The following is a 25,705-nucleotide window of genomic DNA, read 5'->3' on the forward strand; positions in this document are numbered from 1 at the left end:
ACTCCGCTGACTTCCTGTAGCTTCCTGTGTCTGATTTAATACGCTCGCCAACAAAGGCAAAAAAAAACAGACCAGCATCCCTTTACCCCTCAGCACTTCTCACCTCGGAGTGTACCACACTCCTTCCAATCCTGAACCACTGCTGGACTGGTCCCAGAAGGAAGGTATGCTTTCAGACTCTTCTCTCTTCTAGCACCAAGGTGGTGTAATAAAATTCACTTGATGTCTGAATAGCTGAGTCACTAGCTGCAGCCTTCAAACGATGTCTGAAGTCTTACCTCTTCGAGAGGTTGTTATATCATCATGGCTATGCTGACCGGCAAGTCTCCATGTACAGAGTTGTTTACATGTGGTTACAGGGGAAAGGTGAGTCTTTTTACACACATATGCCAGTGCAATGGACCTTGTATGGGAAAGAGCCTCGTTTGCATCTGTTTCTCACCCCTATCCAGAAGGCTAAAGACAAATATGTCCTTTTCACCCATAGAGGAGTCTAGATGATGAAATCTCACTGCAAGAAGCAATAGCAAGTAAAGATCTAGAAAGAAAAGGGAATGCCATCTAATCTTTCTCTTTGCTATTTAGTAACAATATTGAAGTGTAAGCATATTATAGAACAAAGACAGACAAACAGACAAAAGCGTGTTCAACGGATTTTCTGTGCGGCTGCTGAGACATTAATCGACGAAAGATGGAAGCAAAGAGATGTTTGCATTCTCACAACCTCCATCTGGCTGCAGATATGAACGGCAAAACCAGGGACGAGCTGATCAGTGTGGATTTATCGCCATGGTTCGGTGCTATGCTTCTTTGAAAAGTTTTACAGATCCCCTGATTTTATTTTAGATCGCTTACCCAGCAGTACCTTTTTGACATTCTCCTATATTCTAAAATAGTATAGATGGATTTCTATACATTATTGCTATATACTGTATGCTACAATCTCTGACAGCTTGTAAATATCCTGTCTAATCGAACTCAAGCAGCTCCTCAGAAATCTACTCAGCTTAAAACACAGCCATCCATGGCCGGGAGCCAAAGGGAGCAAATTTGGATTGAAGGGATGGTATATTTTCTCTCCCATGTAATTCAAATCATTCTCGGCAATTTTTCATAGAACAGATGACATAGTGCTTTGTCATGTCACCCTGTTACTTACCATTATGAGGCACAGTATGTGTTAATCCTCACTCTTCAAAGTTAGTATTTGTTGTATGGTGGGAAAAGTGGATGGCTTGTGGATAGAACTAGGCAAGTGAGCAAATTGTAAACCAAATAACTATTTCTAATTCTAAGTAGTTTTACTAGTGCTCATGAGAAATGGGAAAGTTCAGCAAAGATAGTTACGAGTTGTTTGCTGTTAAATATTGACCAATTGTATGATTAGCCATAAATTGTCCCAGCACAATAGAGAGAGTGCTGAGCTGTGTCGTTTTTTTTGTTGGTCATGTAATGAGCTATGAAAGCACATGGATAGTGGACATTTGGAAGTTCTTGCAAAAAAGCTGACTGACTTATACCAATTTTCTGTGGTACTGCCTAATGCAAAGGTTGGGGGGAAAAAAGTATTTTTAAGACTTTTGTTCATCCTACACCTCATAAACTATTTATTTCCTTAAGTGCTGGCTAAAATATTTGTTATATTTTTCAAAGGAACGTTTGTGGAACAGATTGCGAATGCACAGATCATAATTACAAAGTTCTCCGTTTTGAAAAATTACGGTCAGGTGTCGGATTGATTGTTTCATTCTGCCGACTTTGTTGTTGAAATAAATAATCTATGCATATAAACACTCATGCCTATGCCTCAGGAGTTACGAAAGGTCACTGTGAATAAGTCATGAGAACTCTTTCCGCAAGACTAATGACAAATCCCACAAACTGTCTGTCCCAAACCTTAAAGACCTTCTCCCCTCAGAGGTCACCATAATTGAATTTTAATCCAGCATTAACATAAAGCTATAAATCATAGCAATGTAGCAGCACAAACACTAAAGATGGGGCCTGTTTAAAATTAAAACATACAAGGGTGGCCAGGAAGAATCATGACCGAGAGAGGTGCTGAGGAAAGATCCATAACCCTCTTATGTCTGGCAGAGATGAGGAAAACCCCAAAATAGAACCCTGAGGTACTCAAACAAAATGATAACAAACAAAAAAAAAATGTGTTTACTTTGGGCAAAGTTGGCCTCTTCCTCCACTTTGCATATTAGCTGTGAGGGCACACATTTGAATCAAACTCAAGATTATGTCCCAAACTGCATAATGTACATTGGGTAAATACTTTTGACGGCAAGGCTAAACTTTGTGTGGTACGGCATCCTTTACACTTAGGAAGGTGCCATTTCTTATAACAACCTTGCAGTCTTAGGACAGGCTTGGGTATTCGTTTGGAGCTGACTGGAGAGATCACTCAGGTACCACATTCTACCATGAAGTCTTATAGTCGGAGATTGGATCTTCTGACAGTACTAAAACACTGCACTGCACTGATCTGGTTAAAGTGGTAAATTACCAGTGGTGGATGAAGTGCACAAACCCTGTACTTGAGTTAGGGAGTAGAGATAGAAGTAGAGATACACTCTGTAAAATAGTTCTTCAGTAAAAGTGCTCCATTTAAACTTGAGTAAAAGTACAAAGGTATTTGCCCTCAAAAGCATTTAAGTATCCAAACAACTCTGATCAACAAAGTTGCTTAATCAACTTTGTTAATGTGAAAAGACTTTGTAACTCTCAGCACACTGATCTATTAATAGAATAATATTCATGCTTTCAACACTGATTGATTTTCGATTCAAATTATCATGAGCCCAAAACCTTCTTTTCAACTTCTTCAAAAAAATTGTGCAAATGAGGCCACATGTTGTTGTGGCAAATTCGAGTCTGGAGTTTCTTCATCATTTATTCCTTTCTAAATGTTCTGCTCGCTGCTGAACTGTATGTTGGTGATAAGTACATAGACACCACCGAGCGGTGATCAAAACAAGTTTCAAACGGAGACCTGAATGGTGGCTTGCTGTGTGATTGACCAGTGACGTTTTTATCCACTCAAATAAAAAGGAACGACTGATTTCGCTCCAATGTAAGATATTTGACTTTGAAATGTAGTGACGTTAAAGTAAAAGTCTCACCAAATGAAAACACTTCAGAAAAGTACAGATACGTAAACAAAAATTACTTAAGTACAAAACGAATCACGTTTACTTCCTTACTGTCCAGGGTCATGTCTCTGGATGTTTTGCTTTAGGTAACTGACACTTTTCTCGCTGACAGACAGATACAAAGGTAAATTTAGTGGTCCACAAGTCTCTGCTCTGAGGCCATTATTCTCATATATATCTATACAGAACCTACAAAAAAATTTAACTGGATGTAATAAATGTAATGATGATGTAATAGATGTGATAAATTTAGAGTGTAGAAGGTAATATTTTCAACTTAAATATCAAACAGTGTATCTAACTGGTTTTGTCTGGACAGAATAATCTCTGATGTCTGATAGTATCGAGTGTGCGGGAGTACACCAAGTCATGTTGTATTCCTCAATGTTCTTCCCATGAGTCCTCCTCCTGGTGACCATCTTTCGCCTGCTCTGCGTTTCATCTGTCGTCTTGTCGCGGTGTCTGGAAATGGATAAATATGTTGGGATATCGAGAGTGACTGAACAAGGAGTGCATACTGCCAAAGGAACTATATTTCTTGTACTTTACTTTGAACCCAAATGGTATTTCAGGGTCTGCAAAACAGAAATCTGTGGTGTGGATATAGCTGGTATTACCTGAGTAATGACAATAACTTGTGGAAACTTCCAGAATGACAGTTGATGGGGGTGAAAAAAAGAAGAAAAAAAAACAATGCTTAAACCATTCAAATCATTCCCTAAAGGAAAGAAAATGCAGGTATGTGTGGGTGGACAATTGGTTTCAAGAGAGTAAAATGTATCCCTGACAGTGTAGGAGTGGGTAGAAAACTCAGTGCTGTACTGTATGTGTGACCTTCATGTACACTTATTATCCTGCTTGAGGTTACAAAAAGTGTGTTGCTTCTACACGAGACTTCCTGACCTTCAAGGAGAAAGAAAAGGTGGCCACAGGCTGCACGCTGGATTTGTAGCAGATAAGCGTACACAAAGACCCTGGAACAATGTTTGCGTGTGTGTGTTTGTGTGTATATATGTTTGCCCTTGTGTAGCTGTACAGCTGCAAAACTCCTGTGGCTTTAGGAGGATCAACACTGCAGCGTGTTTGGTCTTCTCTCTGCCTACTAATGTGTTCTGTCTTTGATCAGTATTGTGGAGAACAGGGTAAGGTGTATGCTTATGATGGCCATACTAGCACGGAATTGAGATTAGCATAACTAGCCGTCAGCCAGCAGGGAGGACGATTGCGTGTCATGCTTGGGGGTTTCCCAGGCACAGACATCAGCATCAATGCTTACATTTCAGAAATCAAAGACGCAGGATCACTGACGAAAATAAAGTGAATAAAATGTGTGTGAGCAACTGCTTATAGGTTACATTCGATGTATTTTTAGCATTATTTCTGTATGTAGAAGGAGTGTGACGAGCGGCGTTAACAAATAGAATTTGTACGTGGTAAAGCGAGATACTCAAATATTCCAGTCATTTAATTAAATAGGACATCAGGCGATCAATGGAAACCCTGAAATGGAAATCTTTCCATTAGACTAAAACCATATTATTAAAACTCAATCAAGTTTGGTAGTTCCAGTACCCTTGAACCGAATACCCCAACCCTATTTTTCTATACAGTAAGAGAAAAGCCCAAGTATGTGTAGTGTATATACAAGTACAATTAGGCACCTTTGGTGCGCTCATCAAGGCACTTTTCAGTGTAGTCAGCATTGCTATAATGGCAGAAAAAAAACATGTTTTAAATGCTTTGGGCAAATAAAATAAATAAATAAAATATCTTACAAATAAGTTAGCCTACAGTTTCCTGATCCATATCTGAACTTTTTCAAAAGGACTGTCATCATTTGGACCAGGCTAAAGAACTGCTGAGGAGATGTAGAGTGTCCACATCTAGTCTAATTTCTTTTAGAGAGAATTTAAGTCATACATGGACTAAAAGGAATACTAATCAATTTCAGTTAGAAAATAAAACTAAAAAGCCCTATGAGAACTTGGGGGGGGGCTTTATAATGCTCCAAAATGCTCGAAAGTTATTAAGCACTACAAACCAGTTTCAAATATCAGACCTTCTGCTTTGGTGACTGTCTGGTGTGGTCTGTGTTTGGTCGCTCGGGATCCCAGTCACTCTGTTCTAACCTGTTCTTTAATCACACTTACTCAACTTTAAACAATGTAACACCTGATAAAATATGCAACTGACTGTAAGATTAACCAGTTTAGATGTGATTTCATAAATCATGCACTTGAAGATCCGACTAGAATTGCAAAAATAAAAAATAAAAAGGAAACATCGGTCATTTGTGATCCCACACTGCCCCCTGGTGGCAAGAATTTGAACATTGCATATTTAGGGGGCCAAAAATAGTGTTTGAACCCGTAAGTTTATGTATTGATGTTTTATATATATATATATATATATATATATATATATATATATATATATATATATATATATATATATATATATATATAAAACATCAATACATATATGTATGTGTGTGTGTTTGAGCGTATTCTACCCACACATTTAGTGTTTTGTACGTTTTTGTAACTGATGTGGATTGGATGAACTAAAACACTTTCAAATGCTCGCCGCTGCTTTCAGCAAAGCAAGAATAGACGAATCAGCACAATATGAACAATTACAACCCAGAAGGTCCAGGGGTTTGTCTTCAATTCAGGACCTGTATCTCAATCACATACATTATCATGAAGCCTAACATGGCAAGATGATCATGAGGGAAACAGGCTTCTGGTGAATTACAGATCAGCATTGTCCTGCGTGATGTATGGGATTTAATTTTTGTCTGTCACTGGTTTGAACTGAGCAATCTAGCTAAGACACTATAATGCCCGCAATCCAGAGTTGTGCTTGAAATCACGCAGTGCTTGCAAATGGGAACATAACGCAGTGCGAAGTACCTCCAGCCAAAACAAATGATGTAAACATCTCCCATTGGCGCAGGTGCAAGGAACCAGAGCCGAGCTGGATTTATGGCAAATGTACCAGAAATATGGAGATGCACGGTAGCAGTAAATTGAATTTGAGGTGTATTAGTGGAAAGGACAAAAAGAATCTTGGGAGGAAAACAAGGCCGTAAATTACAATATTTACAACCTGAAACCTTTTATGGTCTTTTATTACTTTTATCATGAGTCGACTTTTGCAAATGCCTATAGGTGACTAAAAATTATACTAGTTTGATATTTAAGGCAATAAATGCATCCAAGCTCATCTTATCTCATTTTTCTTTTACAGATCTTCCCCAGCCATAGTAGCTGAGTGTGGCATTTTACTGCGTGGCTCCCTTCTTGCACCAAAAAGAATAGAGAATAAAACATGGCAGAACTGGCAGGTCACACCGATAAGGTAGTGCTTAGTGTTCACTGTACGCTATCACTTATCGCTCTCCATGCTTCTTTTAAAACCTGCCCCAAGTGCTTGTGACATGTTCAAATGCAAAGTTGTGATGAGAAATACCTGGTATTGAGCTCGATCAAGCCTTCCAGATATCAGATATTACGAGATCCTGATTTGTCTCCAGGTCAGGATCTCTGAATACTGTAACTCTTCATAACTCTCTGCTCTCCCCTTCAGCCACTGCTCACAACCTTGGGGTAACTACAGACCCCTTCTCCTTACATGTTGCTAATGTGGCTTGTTCTTGTCAATTTCTTCTCTACAACATCCGAAGAATTCGACTGTTTCTGTCCAAACAGTCTGCTCAGATGCTTGTTCAGTCTCTTGTCATTTCAAGACTGGACTACTGCAGCTCTCTGCTGGCAGGTCTTCCTCTGAATGTATTCGTCCACTGCAAATGATCCAAAAATGCAGTTGCGTGACCTGTGTTCAATCTGCCCAAGTTCTCCCACACCACCCCACTGCTGCTCCTCCACTGGCTTCCAGTAGCTGCACGTATCTGATTCAAAACACTGATGTTTGCCTACAAGGCCAAAAATGGACCAGCACCATCTTACCTCAGTGACCTCATCACATCTCGCACTGCACCACGCTGTCTGCAATCCTCCAGCACTGCTCAAATGGCACCACCTTCTTTCAGAATGAGAGGTAAGTACACTTCAAGGCTCTTCTCTGTTCTGTCTGGTGTTTTTAATGCCTGTCCAACACTGGATATCAAACCTGATCCAGTTGCAGCATTGTCAATTTATCAGATGTAATCTTGTGCCTCCTCCAGCTGCTTGAAGACGTGATCAAGAGACGATGCTTCACATATCGCCGGGGCCCTTGAATGTAATTGAACTTTCTGTTGCGCAGCCTAGCTTACTCGATTCATATTCTTTACACAAGCAGTCATTGCTCCGTATTTAAAAAAAATGACTAGCAAGAAAAAACACTGTCCCTCTAAAATAAAATCACACACACACTAATATTCTTTTGGACCGCCTTGAGCTTTGATTATGGCATGCATTAGCAGTGGCATCGTTTCGATAAGCTTCTGCAATGTCAAAACATTTATTCCCATGCAGAGTTGCAGTAATTGTTGTATTGATGGTGGGAGTTGGACCACTACTCAAAGTCTTCTCCTGCACATCCTAAGGATTCTCGATGGGGTTAAGATCTGCACTTCATTGGTGGGAAAAATCTATTGAATAAATAACCTGGTCATTCAGTATATTCAGGTAGTCAGCTGACCCCCCCACAGGCTTGTACGGTATGCATTAGGCATGATAGGTGCATCTGTTTATCCGCCTCTCTTCTTACCCTGATGCACCCATAACTCTGGAACGGGGTAAATCTAGACTCATTAGACCACACAACCTTCTTCCATTGCTCCAGAGTCCAATCTTTATGCTCCATAGCAAATGTAAGCCTTTTTTTCCCCTAAGATTAGCCTCACTGCTAAGTCGTTTTTCTCACTGCTAAGCAGTTTAGTCCTGTTGTTGTTTTTACGATTTCACCAAACGTTTACGTGATTGCCGATCACGATCATTCAGAAGATTGTTTTCCCACTATTCTTCCAGTTTTTATTAATGCGTTGGACAGTTTTTAACCCAATTTTAGCAGTTTCACCGATCTCCTCAGATGCATTCTTTGCTTGATGCATGTCAATAATTTGACCCTTCTGAAATAGATTAACAATTTTTCATGACCACAGGACGTGTTCCAACATGGTTGTTTGAGAAATGAAAAGTTGCACTTTGGGGTTCAATAACTTGTTGCCAGATGGAACATAATCATCCATGCAGAAATTATCCAATTGGAGGCTCTTACCTCTTTGCTTAGTTAAATCCAGGTGGTGACTTTTTTTTTGGACGGCAGTGTGTCTTTGCTATATATCTTAGCTCAGAATGTTTCCCACCATAGTTTTTGTCAAGTAAGTTTACTTACAAAATATAGACATGATCAGGTTTTATGGTTTTTGGGTTTGGTTTAAAAAGAATCAATGCACTTATCTTGTAGAACTAAGTGTCTGGGTTTATCTCTTAGCACTGTGGTGAAAAGAGGGCGATGTGGCATTCAGCTAAGCAACTAGATGAAATCTGCCAACACAATTCATACAAAAACTAATTACAAAAATTAAACAGGATCAAGGCACTTGCACAGCTGGAGGTTGAGGGCTTTTGACCCCAGAATGCAGAATATCTGAATGTACATTAGTATTCATGCCAACATTTTATGCCTCCTCAATTTTTTATAACTTGATCTGGCATGTGTCTTTGCATGATAGACAGCAAGATAAAGGCCTTTTATGACTTTTACTTCCTTAGAATGAAATTCTTATGGTTTTCTCAAGGCCAGTGGGCTAGCCCAGCTGGACCAAACAAGGAATTTACAAAACTATGTTATCATGCCAGTCTGACACACAAAAAATTGCAGGGCCACTGGATTTTAGGAAGGTACCCTATTCCAAACCACAGCAGAGTTTTTTCTGTTACAGCAGGGTGTGCATTGCCCCAGAACAAGGCAGATCCTAGTTTACCCATGTTTTGGCCTCCAGGGCACCTGCCTGCAGGAAAAGCTTGTCTTGCAAGTGCTACCAGAGTCTGGGACTCTCGAATGAAAACACAATGCTGTGAAAGTACGTAGACTTGCAGACTATGCTGGATATTCTGCTGCTAATATTGGAACACTTTCTTTGATCTGATGAAATATTTGAGAAAAATGTGTGATAAAAAAACCCAGACAAAAGTTATCGGCTTAGTAGGAGGGTGCAGGTTTCTAATCATTAAGAAGGCATTGCCAAAAGGACCATTCCTGTGGAGCCTTTAAAAAACTACACTGTGTGCTGACTTTCCCTACTGGGGACCCACCTACTGTGCTTTGGGGAACCATTTAAATTCCTCTTATCTACCTAAACAGTCCCCACCCCAAATATTCTTAAACAAAGCACACCTCAATAGAGCAGGAACTAGAATGAAATGTTTGACAAAAAAATAAGAGCTTGTTGGTAGAAAGGTAACTGTCACAAGCAGTTTGTTTAGTATCTGAGATAGGTGGTATATGAAGTTTTAAAGCAAAACAAATTGTCAGAATATGTTTTTGGAGAGTTATTAATGGATATGTTTGTATCCTTAGGGTGATGTGTATCCTCTTGTTGCAGTGATAAAAAGAAATTGACACCGCAGAAACTTATCTACAAAAGAAGAAAAAAGTGCACACAAAGCCTTGAAATTCCATGTCCATGGTCCCTCACCAACAGAATAAGCACAATAATACAGAAATAACGTTTCATTAATTTGAAGAAAAGAGTGTAAGTGTTGTTTATGAATTTCTAGGGTCAGGTTCAATCTAGAGTCTGGTACTTTTTTTATTATTTAAATAATAAACATCATATATAATGCCGTTTGGGTTAGTATTAAAATAAAGGGACAAGATACATGATTTAAAGCTGGAACTACCATTTCATGAAACGTGACTGGCTAATCAAATGTTCTGTGTGGATTTCATCAACAATTTAAACCACTAGTTTAGCTTATAAACAAACATACTGTATGAATTCAATATAAACATTCAAATCATGCGTTCAACAAGAATACAATAATAATTGCTACATAGCATGCAAAACAATTTCATTTAGTCTCCTTCTTCGTTGACAGCTTTATCCTGGACCAGGGGCCTACTCCAAGAACACACTGATCAAGATGGGAATACACCATAAATGTAACACCAGTCTGACACAGGGTATCATATGCTCTTATATTATACATATTTTTTTACCTAGGGTGAATTAGAGCAGCGGTCCCCAACCTTTTTTGCGCGACGGACCTGACGGTTTAATGTCAGACAGTATTTTTACGGACCGGCCTTTAATGTGTGGCGGATAAATACATCAAAATAAAATGATACGACCATAAAAAATGGTATTTTCTAAATCTAATAATGAACGTGAATCCACTGTGTTGTTTTTTTGTTCATTTTGCTCACCTGGGGGTTTGAGAATCCGGTAATTTTACAAAATAAAACATCGTTCAGAATCAGATAATAAATAAAACGGAAATAGTTATGTATTCTTTCTGTGCGGCCCGGTACCAATTAACCCACGGACTGGTGCCGGTTGAGACCCGGGGGTTGGGGACCACTGATTTAGAGTATCCGTCTACTGCCATGTATTTGGTAGGTGGGAGGACAAGGAGAACAGTGAGAACACACTACACGATTCTTACCCTGGAGCTAAGGTACCAACACCACCGTCTGTCACCATGCTACCTCACTATGAAGCAAGGTAAGATGAAATCTGTAATCTTAATCAAAGCTCAGTTTTATCAGTTCTTTTCTGTAGTATATTAAGGTGTCGGCTCCAATGTGTGGCTTCCCTCTTTTGTGTGAATGCGCTGATGTTGCCGGAGGTTAGACCTGCAGGTAAAACTTTTTCCACACTGTGTGCACTGATAGGGCTTTTCTCCTGTATGAATGCGCTGGTGTTGTCGGAGATTCGACTTGCAAGTGAAACTCTTCCCGCACTGCGGACATTGATACGGCTTCTCTCCCGTGTGAATTCGCTGATGAATTTGGAAACCTTCCAGGTAATTAAAACTCTTACCACACTGTGAGCAGGAATACAGCTTCTCTCCTGTGTGGACACTCTGGTGTCGTTGCAAGGTACTCTGATAAGCAAAACTCATCCCGCATTCCGAGCAACTGTATGGCTTCTCTCCGGTGTGAATGCGCTGGTGTCTTTGAAAACCTCCCAGTTGAGCAAACTTTTTTCCGCACTCTGAACACTGATAAGGCTTCTCTCCAGTGTGGATGCGCTGGTGTTTTTGGAAATTTCCCATTTCGGTAAAACTCTTTCCACACTGAGAGCAGCAATATGGTTTCTGCCCCGTGTGAACGCGCTGGTGTCGTCGAAAAGTGCGCTGGTAAGCAAAACTCTTGCCACACTGCGAGCAGTGGTAGAGCTTCTCCCCTGTGTGAAAGCTCTGGTGCTGTTGGAGGAGACTCAGGTGAGTAAAACTCTTCTGGCATTCTGAACACTTGTACGGCTTGTCTCTTGTGTGAACGTGCTGGTGTATGTGGAGAGTGCTCTGCTGAGAAAACCTCTTCCCACACTGTAAACACTGAAACGGCTTCTCTCCGGTGTGAATGCGCTGGTGGTCATGGAGAGACGTCGGGTGAGTAAAACCCCGGCCACACTCGGTGCAGTGGTATGGCTTCTCTCCTGTGTGAATGCGCTGGTGAATCTGGAGATTGATCTTTTGAATAAAAGTTTTCCCACATTCTGAGCACTGATATGGTCTTTCTCCAGTGTGAATGCGCTGGTGGAGCTGGAGAGCGTTTTGGCGAGTAAAACCTCTACCGCACTCTGAGCAGTGATAAGGCTTCTCTCCTGTGTGAATGCGCAGATGTGTTCGGAAGTTGCCCTGCTGAGCAAAACTCTTCCCACAGTGAGAGCAATGGTACGGCCTTTCGCCGGTGTGCATACGCTGGTGTCGTCGGAGATAACTTGCTTGAGTAAAACTCTTCCCGCAGTATGAGCAGTGAAACAACTTCAGTTTCTTTCCCGCATGAATGAGCTGGTGCAGTTTAAAATCACTCAGGTGGACAAAACTCTCTCCACAATCTGAACATCGGTACGTTTCTATCTGCGTTTTACTGTTAGAGGCTGTAATGCACAAAGGACCAGAGGAGTCGGCTTCAGTTGGATGACTACTGGAGCTGTTGGTAGGCGTTAGATTTAATATCTCGTATGCAACCGCCCCTGAATTCATCAGTCTCGCATATTCCTCAGAGTGGCACCTCTTGGCGTGTTTTTGGAAGTGAAATAGCGATGTATAGGAAAGTGCACACATGGAGCAGCAGAAGGGTTGCGACAGGATGCCATTCATTTCTGGAGCAAGACAAAAAAAACAAAACAAAAACAACAAAAAAAAAACAACAAAAAAACAGAACTTCAAATTCAATGCAAGAAAAAATGTAAGAGACAATAATTTAATTTCATTTAATAATACCAAAATATAAAAGTATTCACTCTCACTACCAGATTGACAACCAGGCTTTGAGACAGGTATGTTGCATCCAAGCCACTGTTATCTCTTTCTAGTATTTGAATTGCACTTTGCAGTCTTTTCACCATTTATCCCGTTACTTGACTTCTGAACACAAACAGTATGAACCTGTACTCATACGTCTTGACCAAAGAAAACTCGGTCTTCATTCTAATCTTGCCAACATCTAAAATTATATTTAGCAAGCCCCAGAACAGTACAAAAAAAAAATCCTCATATAAAGCTCTCAAAAAATAAAAATAAAAAAGCATTACTCTTGTCTAATTAAAGGTCTACTGTGGGTCAGCCAACAGGTTACTCAAGGTCCAATCCAATCCAGTGAAAAGTGAGTAACCCAACAAATGCCTGAACAATATTATACACTTTCACTGTACATACATTTCATAGTTTTCATAACCTGTCCAGTAGTCAAGACACTTTCAAATTCCTCTTGCAACATTGGATCACTGACCAGAAACGTAATCAATATGATGTTTTGGGATTTTATATAAAAAGACTGTGGTGCACTGCTTTGCTTTACCTCCAGACTGAGACAATCACTTTTTTGTTTATATATTCTCCTAATAATGCTGTTGTGCTTGGTTGATCCTTGCTCAACATTCTCAATCTACTATTGTGCAGAAATTGCAATGTTGTTTTTTTTTTTGTTTTTGTCTATAACTTTGTTTAGAACTGTACAAACCGAGCAGTTAGCTCTCAGCTTTTCACTACCTAAAGAGAAACTGCCATTACTTGTATTTCATGAGAATACCACACAGGACCCTTTAATGCCAAGATGGCTATGGGTGCAAGCATGGCCCTGCCCACATAGAGCCCTCACAAGGTTAAAGAAACCTTTTAGGATCCTGAAACATGGAATGGTAACACACCATGTGGCCAGTCTGATTAGTGGTTTCATGATTCATGATGAAAGCTGTGCTCTCCTTTCCAGGGATTCTTTGGCAGAAGGTCCAAAGAGCAACCCTTGCACACAGCTTAGATTCAGGGTTAATATAATTATACCCTGCAAAAAACACTAGCAGATCAGGGAAAAACACAGTATTCCCCTGTGGAACCCTATCAAACCCCATCAAGTTCAACAGCCAGTTAGACAGTGGAAAGTGTAAGAGAAATGTTCAAGGGGAAGCTGGAGTTTTAAGAGGAAAATACAGTGAAACTAACTTTACCCCATTATGCTCCAAATAGGAGGCTAAAGGCAAATGTGTGCAAGAAGACTGGTGCCCCCACTACCCTTGTGACCCACTGGACCGCCAAATGATAGAGGATGTGAAATGCTCAGGGAAAATGGAATCGAGGGAAGAACCCAACCCAACGGGAAGGTAAGAGATGTAAGTGCCACAACTGAACAATGGCACAAAGCAGTCTGTAAAACTTGACAAGAGAACTTCGCAGTGAGTGAGTCTAACAAGGCTAGCGACAATAATAAAGGAAACCAGTTAAAAGCTAGAGAAAGAAAAAAAAACTGGAAATATATGAAATATACACTCACTGCGGCAGAGGAGAAGATAGGAGATGGTAAGTCACCAGCTTTGGAGGACTGGATACCTGTAGCTCCATCCATGGTCCCAAGCTGCTAAGCGGACAGGTCCACATGACGCACATGTAGTCTGATGTATGCAAGGTAACAAAAGGGCAGAAAGACTGCTGTATGACAGCCATATTTATTGTATACACTGTCATACGTCACCTGGCACACAAGAAGGTTTCTAGGTGATCACCACCTCTGGCAGTTAGGAGGGGTGACATACTGCTTGCGTGACATTTTTTTTTTAACTATCAGTTGGCAGCATAACCCTTTACTATTATTATTATTATTATTATTGCACCTCATAAAAATGATGGCAAAGAAAAAACTATTTTGTCATGATTACTGGACAGTTTAGATTTTTCAGATTAGGGTTTTCCCCCACTGCTTTCATATTTTATAGGGTTGATTTCGTTTATTTGAGCTTTTCATTTATTTTCATTATTTTATGACTCAGTGTTACACTGCTATGAATTATTAGCACTCAGACTGAATATGATGTAGCTGATGTAGATGACCAACAGTTATCTAAATGAAGTTTGGCTTCAAGTTTAGCCCCACTGTGTACAATTAGCGCTATAGCTTGGTGCTCTACTCCTGCAGACCAACTATCTGTATAAGTGAGTAACTCATGCCATGCCCCAAGAGTATCTGCTGCTAGGCCTTTGCTAAGAAACCAATTCTTGACCCTTTTCAAACTCCAACAGATGTTTTTTTTTCTGGAAGCATCCTAATACAGATTTAGTGCTGGCTAATGGTGTAAATTACCAACCGCATGTCTTGGCTTGTAAGTATATGTGTTGGTACTAGTGGACTTGAGTACAGCATTCGACACCGTTTTAATCATGATATTTTAATAGACAGGCTTGAAAACATGCTCGGGTTAGACAACCAATGTTTTAATCAATTGGAACTATTTAGTGCCTCAAGAAGTTCAATATGGTGCCCCGAAAAGTTAGACCTGCTACACGTCCTTTGTTTTCTTGCAATTTGCAGATACAGCTACAGAAGATATATCTAAGAACCACGGAATAGTAGTGTAATAGTAATAGTCCTCAGTAAGAATGTTTTGACTCTAGAGCTTGATTGCAATTTTTGATTCAATTATAAACATCATATATAACGCATTTCATCTGAGTATTAAAATAAGCAGATACGGTACAGAATGTTGGTGAAAAAAAGTCCATTTGATGGAACATGATTTACAATATAAATGTTCTTAATATATTTAGCACACTATTCAAGCTACTATCTAAGAAAGAAAACATATGAATGCGACACAACATTCAACACATGCGCTCGACAAAGATACAAGACCATCAGCTACATAATATGCAGAACATTTTCATTCAGTCTTATAGAACATCTATTCATCGGGGTGTATCCTATCCCAGGAACTCTGGGAATAGACCCTCCACCGGATACTGCACAACAAAGGAAGTCACAACACTCATGCATTTCTTCTGGGATTTTTTGACTATCCGTCTAGTGGTAAGTCTGAAAAGTGGGATGCAGTCCTTGCAGAAATGGGGAGAACATGTCAAACTCTATCTACTGGACCCTGGAGCTTTGAGGTACCAACTCAACCTGTCGCCATTCTACCCGACTAGGAAATAAGTTAACCTGAACTCTGTAATATGGACAATCAGGTTTCTTGCTCTTGTGTCTTGGCTGTACAGCTTCGCTCTTTTGTGTGAACGCGTTGGTGTTGTCGGAGATTAGACTTGCAAGTAAAACTCTTGGAACACTTCGAACAGTCGTACGGCTTCTCTCCTGTGTGAATGCGCTGGTGTTGTCGGAGGTTAGTCCGGCAAGTGAAACTCTTCCCGCACTGCGAGCAATGATATGGCTTTTCTCCTGTGTGAATACGCTGGTGTATCTTGAGACTACTGGCACTAGTAAAATTCTTCCCACACTGTGAACAGGAATATGGCTTCTCTCCTGTGTGAACGCGCTGGTGCACTTGCAACTTGTGCTGGGAGGAAAAACTCTTCCCACACTGTAAGCACTGATACGGTCTCTCCCCGGTGTGAATGCGAAGATGCCGCTGCAATCTGTGCTGGAAAGAAAAGCTTTTCCCACACTGCGAACAGTGGTACAGCTTCTCTTTCGTATGGATGAGCTCGTGCTGATGCAAATTACGCTGGTGAGAAAAACTCTTCCCGCACTGTGCGCAGTGATACGGCCTCTCCCCAATGTGAATGCGCTCGTGCTCTTGAAGATGAGTCCGATGAGTGAAACTTATTCCGCACTGTAAGCAGTGATAAGGCCTCTCTCTTTTGTGAATAGACTGGTGTTTCTGCAAGCCTGCCAGCTGAACAAACCGCTTTCCGCACTCGGCGCAGCGGTACGGCTTCTCTCCGGTGTGAACGCGCTGGTGTAGACGGAGAGCGCTCTGTTGCGCAAAGGTCTTTCCACAAAGCAAACAGTGAAACGGTCTCTCTCCTGTGTGAATGCGCTGGTGTGTGTTAAGGTTACTCTGATGAGTAAAACCCCGCCCACACTCCGAGCAGCAATATGGCTTCTCTCCCGTGTGGATGCGCAGGTGTGTTCTGAGGTTACTCCTTTGAATAAAACTCTTTCCGCACTCTGAACAGCGATACGGCCTCTCGCCTGTGTGAATGCGCTTGTGGGCTCTGAGGTGACTCACTTGAGTAAAACTCCTCCCACAGTGCGAGCACTCGTATGACTTTATCTTCTTTCCCGCGTGAATTTGCTGGTGCAGTTCAAGATCACTCTCTTGAAGGAAACTTTTACCGCAGTCGGAGCAGTGGTGCGTTTTTATTCGCATGCGACCGTCGGAGGTTGTAACGCACAAAGTACCGGAGGAGTCAGCTCCAATTTGGTGACTACTGGAGCTGTTGGTGGGCATCACATTGAATTTTTCACAGTTTATCTCTCCTGAATTCGTCAGTCTCACATACTCCTCATAGTGGCATCTCTTGATATGTTTGTGGAAGTGAAATAAGGATGTATAGGAAAGTGCACACAAGGAGCAGGAGAGGGCTTGCAACAGGATGCCATTCATTTCTGGAGCAGGACAAAAAGAAACAGAGAACTTCAAATGCAATGCAATGTTTTTAGGTTTGAAAATTTTTAGGAAACTGTATTTATGAACTGCTTTATAAGCTACAATAATGTTTATTGCTAATATCAGTAGTAGCCAACCACACCATGACGTTTAGCACAACCAATATCTAAAAACCTTCACATAACCACTAACTTACTAACCTTTAGACACCACCAGAAGCAGCATGACACTTGGTAAAAAGAGTACAAACTTCAAAAATAGCTCTAACGCAGAAGTGAGGTGGCAGCCTCTGTTCAGATTTAGACCAGATTTAATTACCCAGTATGTAGAAATGCTCCAGCTAGAGTGACAAGACAGACACCTGATATCCTGTAGTTCTCATCTCATTTCAACAGTGGAAGCCTAAGATCAAGTCAAATCATGAACCACCAAACCACTAAATTCCACTTGGGCAAAATTTGCGTATTTACGTAAAAAACCCTGAAAGACAAAATGCCAGTAAAGGAAGCATGACCCAGAACCATCTACATTCTAAGACAAATCGTGCAGACTTCAACCACCAAACTGACTACAGAAATCACTTAGAAAGTCTTTGGTGTTGTCTGATGAGGGCTCAAAAGATGGAACAATGAATGGGTAACACATGAATCTGATCTGTAAAGTGATCTGTACATCTGTTCACCAATCCAGCTAGATCCAGGTGGAACTGATTGAGAACACCACAGATGGCAGTTTGTCAAGACAAATGCCTGACTTACAATTAGTGCAGTTGCTTTATATTAAGAAAAAACCCACGATGACAGCGCACCTCTCACCTGACTGCTTGACCCTGAATGCAAGTTATTCAATAAACATGCTAATACCAACACAAAATGATGGATGGCTCTTTAATGCTGTAGAGGCATTTTGCTGGCTTGGTTTGGTCCACTTCAATACAAAAATCTTTTAACTGTTCTTCTGATTGCTCATGATAGGTTTGCTCTCTTCCAGGGTGACCCAACACCTTCCCCAAGGCATGTGAGCTTACTGGTGTGATAGTTATCACAATGTTGGCAAGTTGAATGCTTGAGTGTTAGACGGTTCCCCCACCCCACTATCAAGGCACGAAATGAGAGCCAGTACAGTGTCCCAACTTTTCGGTATCATTGCTGTAACAGTACAAAGACAGGTGTACAGGTAACTCATGATGGCCAAACCTTACAATTCGCAGAATGCTTTTCCTTTAGTATGTCACGAATGCGTGTGTCTCTATGTGAAAAAGATAAAGGGAGTTTCCTACCTTCTTGCCACAATTTCAGACACCTTACCTTATTAGATTGAAATTTTTCCAATAGCCTCGACCATTTTTGCTTCTGTTATAGTAGTTTCAAACTTTTAAGTAGTATTTTGGGGTAGTTTTGTCAACCAAAACTGATTTTGGACTTTCTGTGAGTGGACCAATGAAGGTATTTAAAAAGGTAAATTTTTAGTTGCAATAGATTAATGACTGAAGATTTGACATTAATTGAGTCTGCTCACTACTAAGATTGAAGTAGACTTTTTAGAATTGATTCACAATCTATCATAACCCTAGACCTATCATAACCCTAGACCTATCATAACCTTCTACTCCAGATTCAAGTATTAGGTAATTTTATTTGACCACCTTAACCACCTGCTACTTTTAAAAGACTAGTGGAACAATTAAATTACATATGTAGTCATGCACTATGAACTCTAGATAACCTCCGGTGGTGTTTTTACACCATGATACAATCTAGTGCACTTCTGCACACAAGGCAGGATCTTTAATACAAAGTCACGTGGTTGCCATGCAACACTATAAAATGCTGTCAGTAGTGGTCAGCATTCCCTATGGAACTTTCTCACTGGGTTCTAATTGACTGGAAACCCTTCTAACATTCCACCTCACCCCTCCTGACACTGCTGGGGCAGTGTTTTAAAAGCAGGATTACCCATATATCATTAGGAAATTACTCACCTTCTGAGTAGGAGGGTGTTTGCTGTACTCATCACACTCAGGCATAATGTTCTTATAATATCTGCAGCAATGCACAAGTAGCTGCAGCACAAACCTCCTGGAATGGCATGTTTATCAGAGTTCTTAAACATGAAATGCACCTTGTGGAGTTGCCCATTTTCTGCCACAAATGTACCATGCTTTTAATAGGTATAGTAGGGAACATTCTGAACGGACTGACCCTTGTTGCACACCACAAAATCAATCCCAGGGTACTTGAGGCACATAAACTAAAATAAGATCCATGAGTTTGGTCATGAGATCACTCTGAAACTGGTTGTCAGAGCATGTGGGACAGGCTTATTGGCAAGGCATGCAGTCATCTTAGCCCTCTGCAGAGGTGACTGTCAGCAAAAAAAAAAATGCTGTCTGTAGTAATGCTCCATAGAGCATCCTGTCTGGGTCAAAATGGTGTGGGAATAAAGGTAACCAAAAAAAAAGTGAGATCCCACATCTGACTCCTTGGGGATCGGTAGCTTATAAGCCCAAATTTAGGATTGTGTTGTCTATCTGTACTGTTTGCACTGGGTTGCACTCGATGCACTTTATGTAGCTTTATGTTATGTAGCTTTACGGTGTATCACTGTGTATAGTAGAAATGACAATGAAAGCCTCTTGACATAACTTGACCTCTTGACTTGAGGTATGAGTGCCCAGATTACAAGTCACTTATGTGTTGTAAGCTGCCCCACTGTGCTGACCAAGTGGGTAAAGCACTCTCCAGAAGCTTACCATTGGTGGGCCAGGTCCAACATGTTTCAACATGTGGAACATATTTAGGATCCCACCAATACCACACCCACAAATGGCCTGGAGTCTAGCGAGCAAAACATGTCTTGTTCTCTACATGGGAGGACTGGCGCTCCTCCACCCTGCCAAACCTATCAATCACAATGAAACTATCCGTGTAGTAAGTGTTTTTTGATCTTTACAGTCAATGACATGGCTAGGAAGGACTTGAGGACCTCTCCTGCTTTCTGAGATTTGGACTTAATGCCCCTCTCACTGGGAAAAGGAACTGTTCTTGTCCGAGGTCCCTGGGGTTTGCTTCAGACCCTGCTGACTTACAAGAGGTCTTTAATTCAATTCACCTTTTAAGGACATTCTGCTGTACATGTCCATCATTGTATAATTAGCACAAAGAATCCTCCAACTGAAGACTATTTTTCTGACTTACACATGCTGGTGTCCACCCCGCATCTCCAGAAACCTTGACTGCCTTTACTTGACTCCTATAGCAAGGTTGGTAAGCACTCACAGCAGAATCTGTGCATTTTACTTTTGCTATTATATGCATTTTACTAACAAGCACAAGCTCTTTCCATAGGTGCGCTGTACAGCAAGTGGATTCTGCACCTGAAATCAGAAACCTCTCAGCAGGAACTTAATCTCCAACTCTGATTACCGCTGAAGATCTTTTCAAGACTTGAATGAGCTTCTTGTGATGGTGGCACCAGGGGGCTTTGGTTAGAGACACCAAGGCTAACTATGCTCAATGTGGATGCAAAAAAGTTTGTCAACAGCAAAATCACCCACCACAGTTCTGACTCAGTGTTATAATCATGTAACCAGGACAACAAAACCACTCCATCACAGTCATAGACATGGTACCCCGGGGGCCCAGTATACCAATATACACCAGTAACCAACTAAAAACCTGATAAACCTACATCACCTGTATCTGATATTTAACAGTCTTTAAAAAAGATGTTTAGCTGACCGGTTAAAACCCTTGTTTAAAAATCATTCTCCCTGTCCAACAAAAATCCCATTTTCCATTGTCCTATCATAATCCCTGCATGAATACCAATCATACCAAGCCTGCAAAAAGAGGTTAATTTGGTAGGTAACAAAGGCCGTGGTAAAATCAACTCCATCTTAACAGTAGATGTCACTTCCAGCCTAGGGATAGGCTGAAAAGAAAGCTAGCTCAAAAAATAGCCATGAATAGGTTCAGGTTTATGCTCATATAGTCCACTAGGTCTGACCAAATAATGAATAGCTTGTAGTTCGACCAACAAGGAAAAACCCAGGATTAACCAATGAAATAGTTCTACGTGAGTAGATCATAACTGAGCAACGTAAAATATTAGTTAGCTGCAAACTCTTACGCAAGTGAGGTGCCCAAGAATAGACAAGAAAATCACTGCTGACCAAGTATTAACAGGCATTTAGATTACTACATATTTCACAACTGGCCAGATTAATACCTTAGTTATAGTCTCTATCTTGTATGATTATAAATAAGGCATTGTCTAAATAACCATAATGAAATTGAAATATTGGTACGTAACCATTTAGGGAACACTTTTTGTTCCAGAGGTATTCGAAAGCAAGACTGAGATCTTTGGCGTATTCCTCTTCGTAGCCCACTAGAAGCTCCTGTCCTGGTTTGATGGGTCGGCAGCAACGATAGAAAATCCCTCCTTGATACTGAAAGGCCATGAGATTCTGATCTTCATCAGCACAAGCGCAATTCACATACCTAAATTAGTGGCAAAGGTAAAAACAAGGTTGTTTTTTTAATAAACATTCTATTTGAATAACTCGAAATAAGTCCTCAATATAATATTCCTCACCTCATCCAGTTAGCATGTATCTCATTCGTAGCATCGACGTATTCCTCACGCTGTCTGTCTTTGTATATCTGCCAAATAATATTAAACTTACATTCTATGCACAATTGTGTAACAAGTATTCATTCATTTACCAATTCAGTTGACCAAAATGTGATTAATCAATTAATGTGTGAATTGTGTGATTATATTACTTACCACCCATGAATAACCACTGTTCATTGCCTCCTCTCTGTCTACCGGATCTCCTTGGTATGGCCCGAAGTGTGCTCCAACTGGAACAGTGTCTCCATTATTAAACACTCCCAAGCCTGCGTCGGGAACGTCGGACTTCCGAATCTCTAGCCCTGATGGAAGGGTTCGTCTGGCACGGTCGGCGACCCCCATGGGAACAGGAGTGTCGGGTATGAACAGAGCTGGACCGTGAACCTCACACTTGTTCACGAAAAAGCACCTGCATTCCTCGCAGTCTGGGAAAATGAAAAAAAAAAAGACACTAGTTTGTTCGGGTTTATGGCTAATTTTCGTGATCAAAAACGTAATTTTTTCAGGGTAGCTGGAGTAGTTATGTGCACATGGGTCGTTATTTAAACAGGATATTGGTACATCATACAGATCATCGATATGAGTCGGCATCAGCTGACGTATCATTTACTTGTTTAAATAGTCTTTTGATGTTTATGTAGGCATCAGTTCGTGTGTTGAGCTGTTTGTTCTGGGTGATCACCCGTGTTAGTTTGTGTTCAGGTAGTTAATCATCTGTCAGAATGGTTTATTGGTGTTCAGCAGTTTATCTGTGTATAGATTTATATCAGTAACTGATGATCATGATGTGCATCTGTGTTCACACACTTTCTTCATGTTTACTTGGTTCTCATTAAAAACAATGCCCAAGGCAAAACACTACAGCGTGGCAATGCGAATCATTTCAGATTTTTGGATCAATGGCATCCACAGCATCTTGTTTCTTATGCTGTTGAGAGAAACAAAAAATGGATTTGAATGAAAAGCGTGTGCACTGCTATGTTTCAATGCAGTGCAGGTAGTAGCTTTGTGGTTATGGCATTGGGCTTTGAAGGCTGTGAGCCACACCAAGCTGCCACTCCTGGGCCCCTGAGCAAGGCCCTCAACCCCATAGCTGGTCAGTTGTATGAATGAGATAAGGATGTCGGCTAAATGCCATAAATGTAAGCACATGCCATTGTAATTTCCTTTATAAAACTCGACGCATGATACCTGACGTGCATAAAATCATACATTGAATCAAGCACACAGACACAAGACTCAAATCCAGATGTTGATCAATGACAGGAGCTTAAAAAATGGCAGAAGCAAAAAAAAAAGAACATTTCTGTAAACAGTGTAACAAACACATCCGTAAATGCCATCGTCCAAAAATCTCACGTGATCCGAAAGCTTGTTTGCAGAGACAAATATCTTTTCTGAAATTATTTTTTTTTTTTAGTATCTAAAGACCATCTAGGGCTCTGGATAGGGCGTGTCACTGAGCGGACTCCGTTGTGTCCTGCAGCTGGCTTACAGAGGTAGTCGTCATCCTCTGGATCTTCCTCCTTGATGCAGATGATATTCAGCCTGTCGAAATCGCTCCCTTGATCATCGCTGTTCAGCTCCACAGGCTCCTCCTTCAAGCAGTGTCCTAACATGCACAGGATCAAACACACACACACACACACACACACACACACACACACGCGTTGTCAGGAACACACTGACACAAGTTCATCGACATGTTCACATAAAGCGAGGCACCAACCGGACTCCTCCGATCCAAACTCTTCTTCTGGAAGTTCATCCCGGTCATCCTCCGGGTCAACGTGACGCCGGCGTGAGGTCTCGCCGCTGGTACACGCCTCCTTCGGCACTTCTTCAACCTGATAGCCGTGGACAAAAGTTAGACCCGATTTAGGCTTTGTACATGTCACATGTTCTTTCACTGTACAGTGGATTTTCACATTTTGCAGCTTGTTAGGAAACTAGCAAAATAGGAATCTCGCTCTGACTAGACAAGCATGAGCAGGACTTACAGGTGCAAACAAAACAGGAGAAACCATTGCTCCAAAACCTGGCAAATGGGGAAGTGGCAGCTCAGTGTTGGCCTTCTAAATTGGAAGGTCATTATTTCAAATCCCAGCACCACCAAGGACTGGGCTCAGAGACGTTCAGAGTGTTTGATGTGGCTGTTCAGAGTGTTTGATGATGTAGATGGTCAGAGTGTTTGATGTGGATGGTCAGAGTGTTTGATGATGTAGATGTTCAGAGTGTTTGATGTGGATGGTCAGAGTGTTTGATGATGTAGATGTTCAGAGTGTTTGATGATGTAGATGTTCAAAGTGTTTGATGTGGATGGTCAGAGTGTTTGATGATGTAGATGTTCAGAGTGCTTGATGTGGATGGTCAGAGTGTTTGATGATGTAGATGTTCAGAGTGTTTGATGTGGATGGTCAGAGTGTTTGATGATGTAGATGTTCAGAGTGTTTGATGTGGATGGTCAGAGTGTTTGATGTAGATGTTCAGAGTGTTTAATGATGTAGATGTTCAGAGTGTTTAATGATGTAGATGTTCACAGTGTTTGATGATGTAGATGTTCAGAGTGTTTAATGATGTAGATGTTCAGAGTGTTTGATGTAGATGTTCAGAGTGTTTGATGATGTAGATGTTCAGAGTGTTTAATGATGTAGATGTTCACAGTGTTTGATGATGTGGATGTTCAGAGTGTTTAATGATGTAGATGTTCAGAGTGTTTGATGATGTAGATGTTCAGAGTGTTTGATGTAGATGTTCAGAGTGTTTGATGATGTAGATGTTCAGAGTGTTTGATGATGTAGATGTTCAGAGTGTTTTGAAGATGAATGAAGTGTTTCCGGTGGCTGTGCTTTACCTCTGACTGAGCAGGATCAGGTTCCTGCGTCCGAGGCATCGCAAGAGCCCACCGTCTGTATCAACAAATATATATTATTATCTTTTAAATTTAAAAATAATATTTTAAAAGCACCATTATAAAAAACAAAAGAAAAAAAACATCAGCATTAACTGCTAAACCCGGTCACAAAAGACACATGAGTACAGTGGAGGACTTTCCCCAGAGCTGACTAGCTTTATCCCTCAGAAATTAGCTGACATGCTAATAACTAGCTGAATGCTAAGGGGCTTTGCGGTGAATGTAACGGTCCTCAGGAGACAGATCACAGCTGGATGGGGTTCTTCTGGTCTTAATCCAGCTGTTACACGTGACATCAGTTTGGGATTTAGTTTTTTGTGTCACACCGTTCCTGAGAAAAGGGTCTGAAAATGCAGCTAAAACACGAACCCAAAATCATCTAAATATCCAAATCAGAAGCCAACTGGTGGGGTTCAGTCTCCATCCATTCCTTATTTATAGAGAAAGTAAGTTCATGATCATTCCTGAGCCACCAGTGACTCTGGACCTCCATTCACATAAACAATGAATCTAGCTGAACCAGCAGCTTCACCATGGCTGAATCCCAAAAAACCTCCTCTTGAATACAAAGTGCACTGCAAAGGGCGTAGGCGCCATTGTTTTCGCGGCCTATGTAGTGTGCCTACACAGGAAAAGGAACTCGATTTGGGATTCAGCCACTCACCGTTAGCCGAGCAGCTCAGCCAGCGAAAGTCGGTTTATTTTTATTATCTGGAAAAAAAAACAGCGAGGTTTTGATTTTTATTGTTTTAAAACTCGAACACGGTCATATTCGAATGTAAAACTCAATTCTTAAAAGGAAAGAATAAGATGATTAGGCAGGCTGAGGAGAAAAGGGGAAAGTGCGCTCAGCTTCCCGAGCAGAAAAAATGCAGCGCGTCACCGTCAATGGAAAAATGTTTTTTTTTTGTTTTTGTTTTTTTTAATCATCTTCTTCGCTAAAGTTATTCATTGAAAAAATCGTCATCGCCA

At 40.9% G+C, this 25,705-nt stretch overlaps 1 protein-coding gene across 4 annotated transcripts; it reads right to left on the reverse strand.

Moving 5' to 3' along the window:
• Positions 1–10,524: 10,524 nt before the first annotated feature.
• Positions 10,525–25,637, reverse strand: LOC124378223 (gastrula zinc finger protein XlCGF26.1-like). 4 transcript variants are annotated; one of them, XM_046837777.1, is made up of 10 exons: positions 25,398–25,637; positions 24,674–24,728; positions 23,549–23,666; positions 23,315–23,431; positions 21,973–22,244; positions 21,778–21,845; positions 21,493–21,683; positions 15,825–17,177; positions 15,276–15,280; positions 10,525–12,094 (listed from the first exon to the last, which is right to left on the reverse strand). In XM_046837777.1, the coding sequence occupies exons 2-10, from the start codon at positions 24,710–24,712 to the stop codon at positions 10,901–10,903; spliced, it is 3,357 nt and encodes a 1,118-aa protein (XP_046693733.1). In that variant the 5' UTR covers positions 24,713–24,728; positions 25,398–25,637; the 3' UTR covers positions 10,525–10,900. The 4 variants fall into 4 exon arrangements, with proteins under 4 accessions (XP_046693733.1, XP_046693730.1, XP_046693731.1 ...); XM_046837774.1 differs by lacking the exons at positions 15,276–15,280; positions 15,825–17,177 and having other exon boundaries at positions 10,525–12,444; XM_046837775.1 differs by lacking the exons at positions 15,276–15,280; positions 15,825–17,177; positions 25,398–25,637 and adding an exon at positions 25,103–25,343 and having other exon boundaries at positions 10,525–12,444.
• Between the last annotated feature and the right edge of the window lie 68 nt (positions 25,638–25,705).

This window comes from Silurus meridionalis, chromosome 24 (assembly GCF_014805685.1).
Source record: "Silurus meridionalis isolate SWU-2019-XX chromosome 24, ASM1480568v1, whole genome shotgun sequence".
Classification (NCBI taxonomy): domain Eukaryota; kingdom Metazoa; phylum Chordata; class Actinopteri; order Siluriformes; family Siluridae; genus Silurus; species Silurus meridionalis.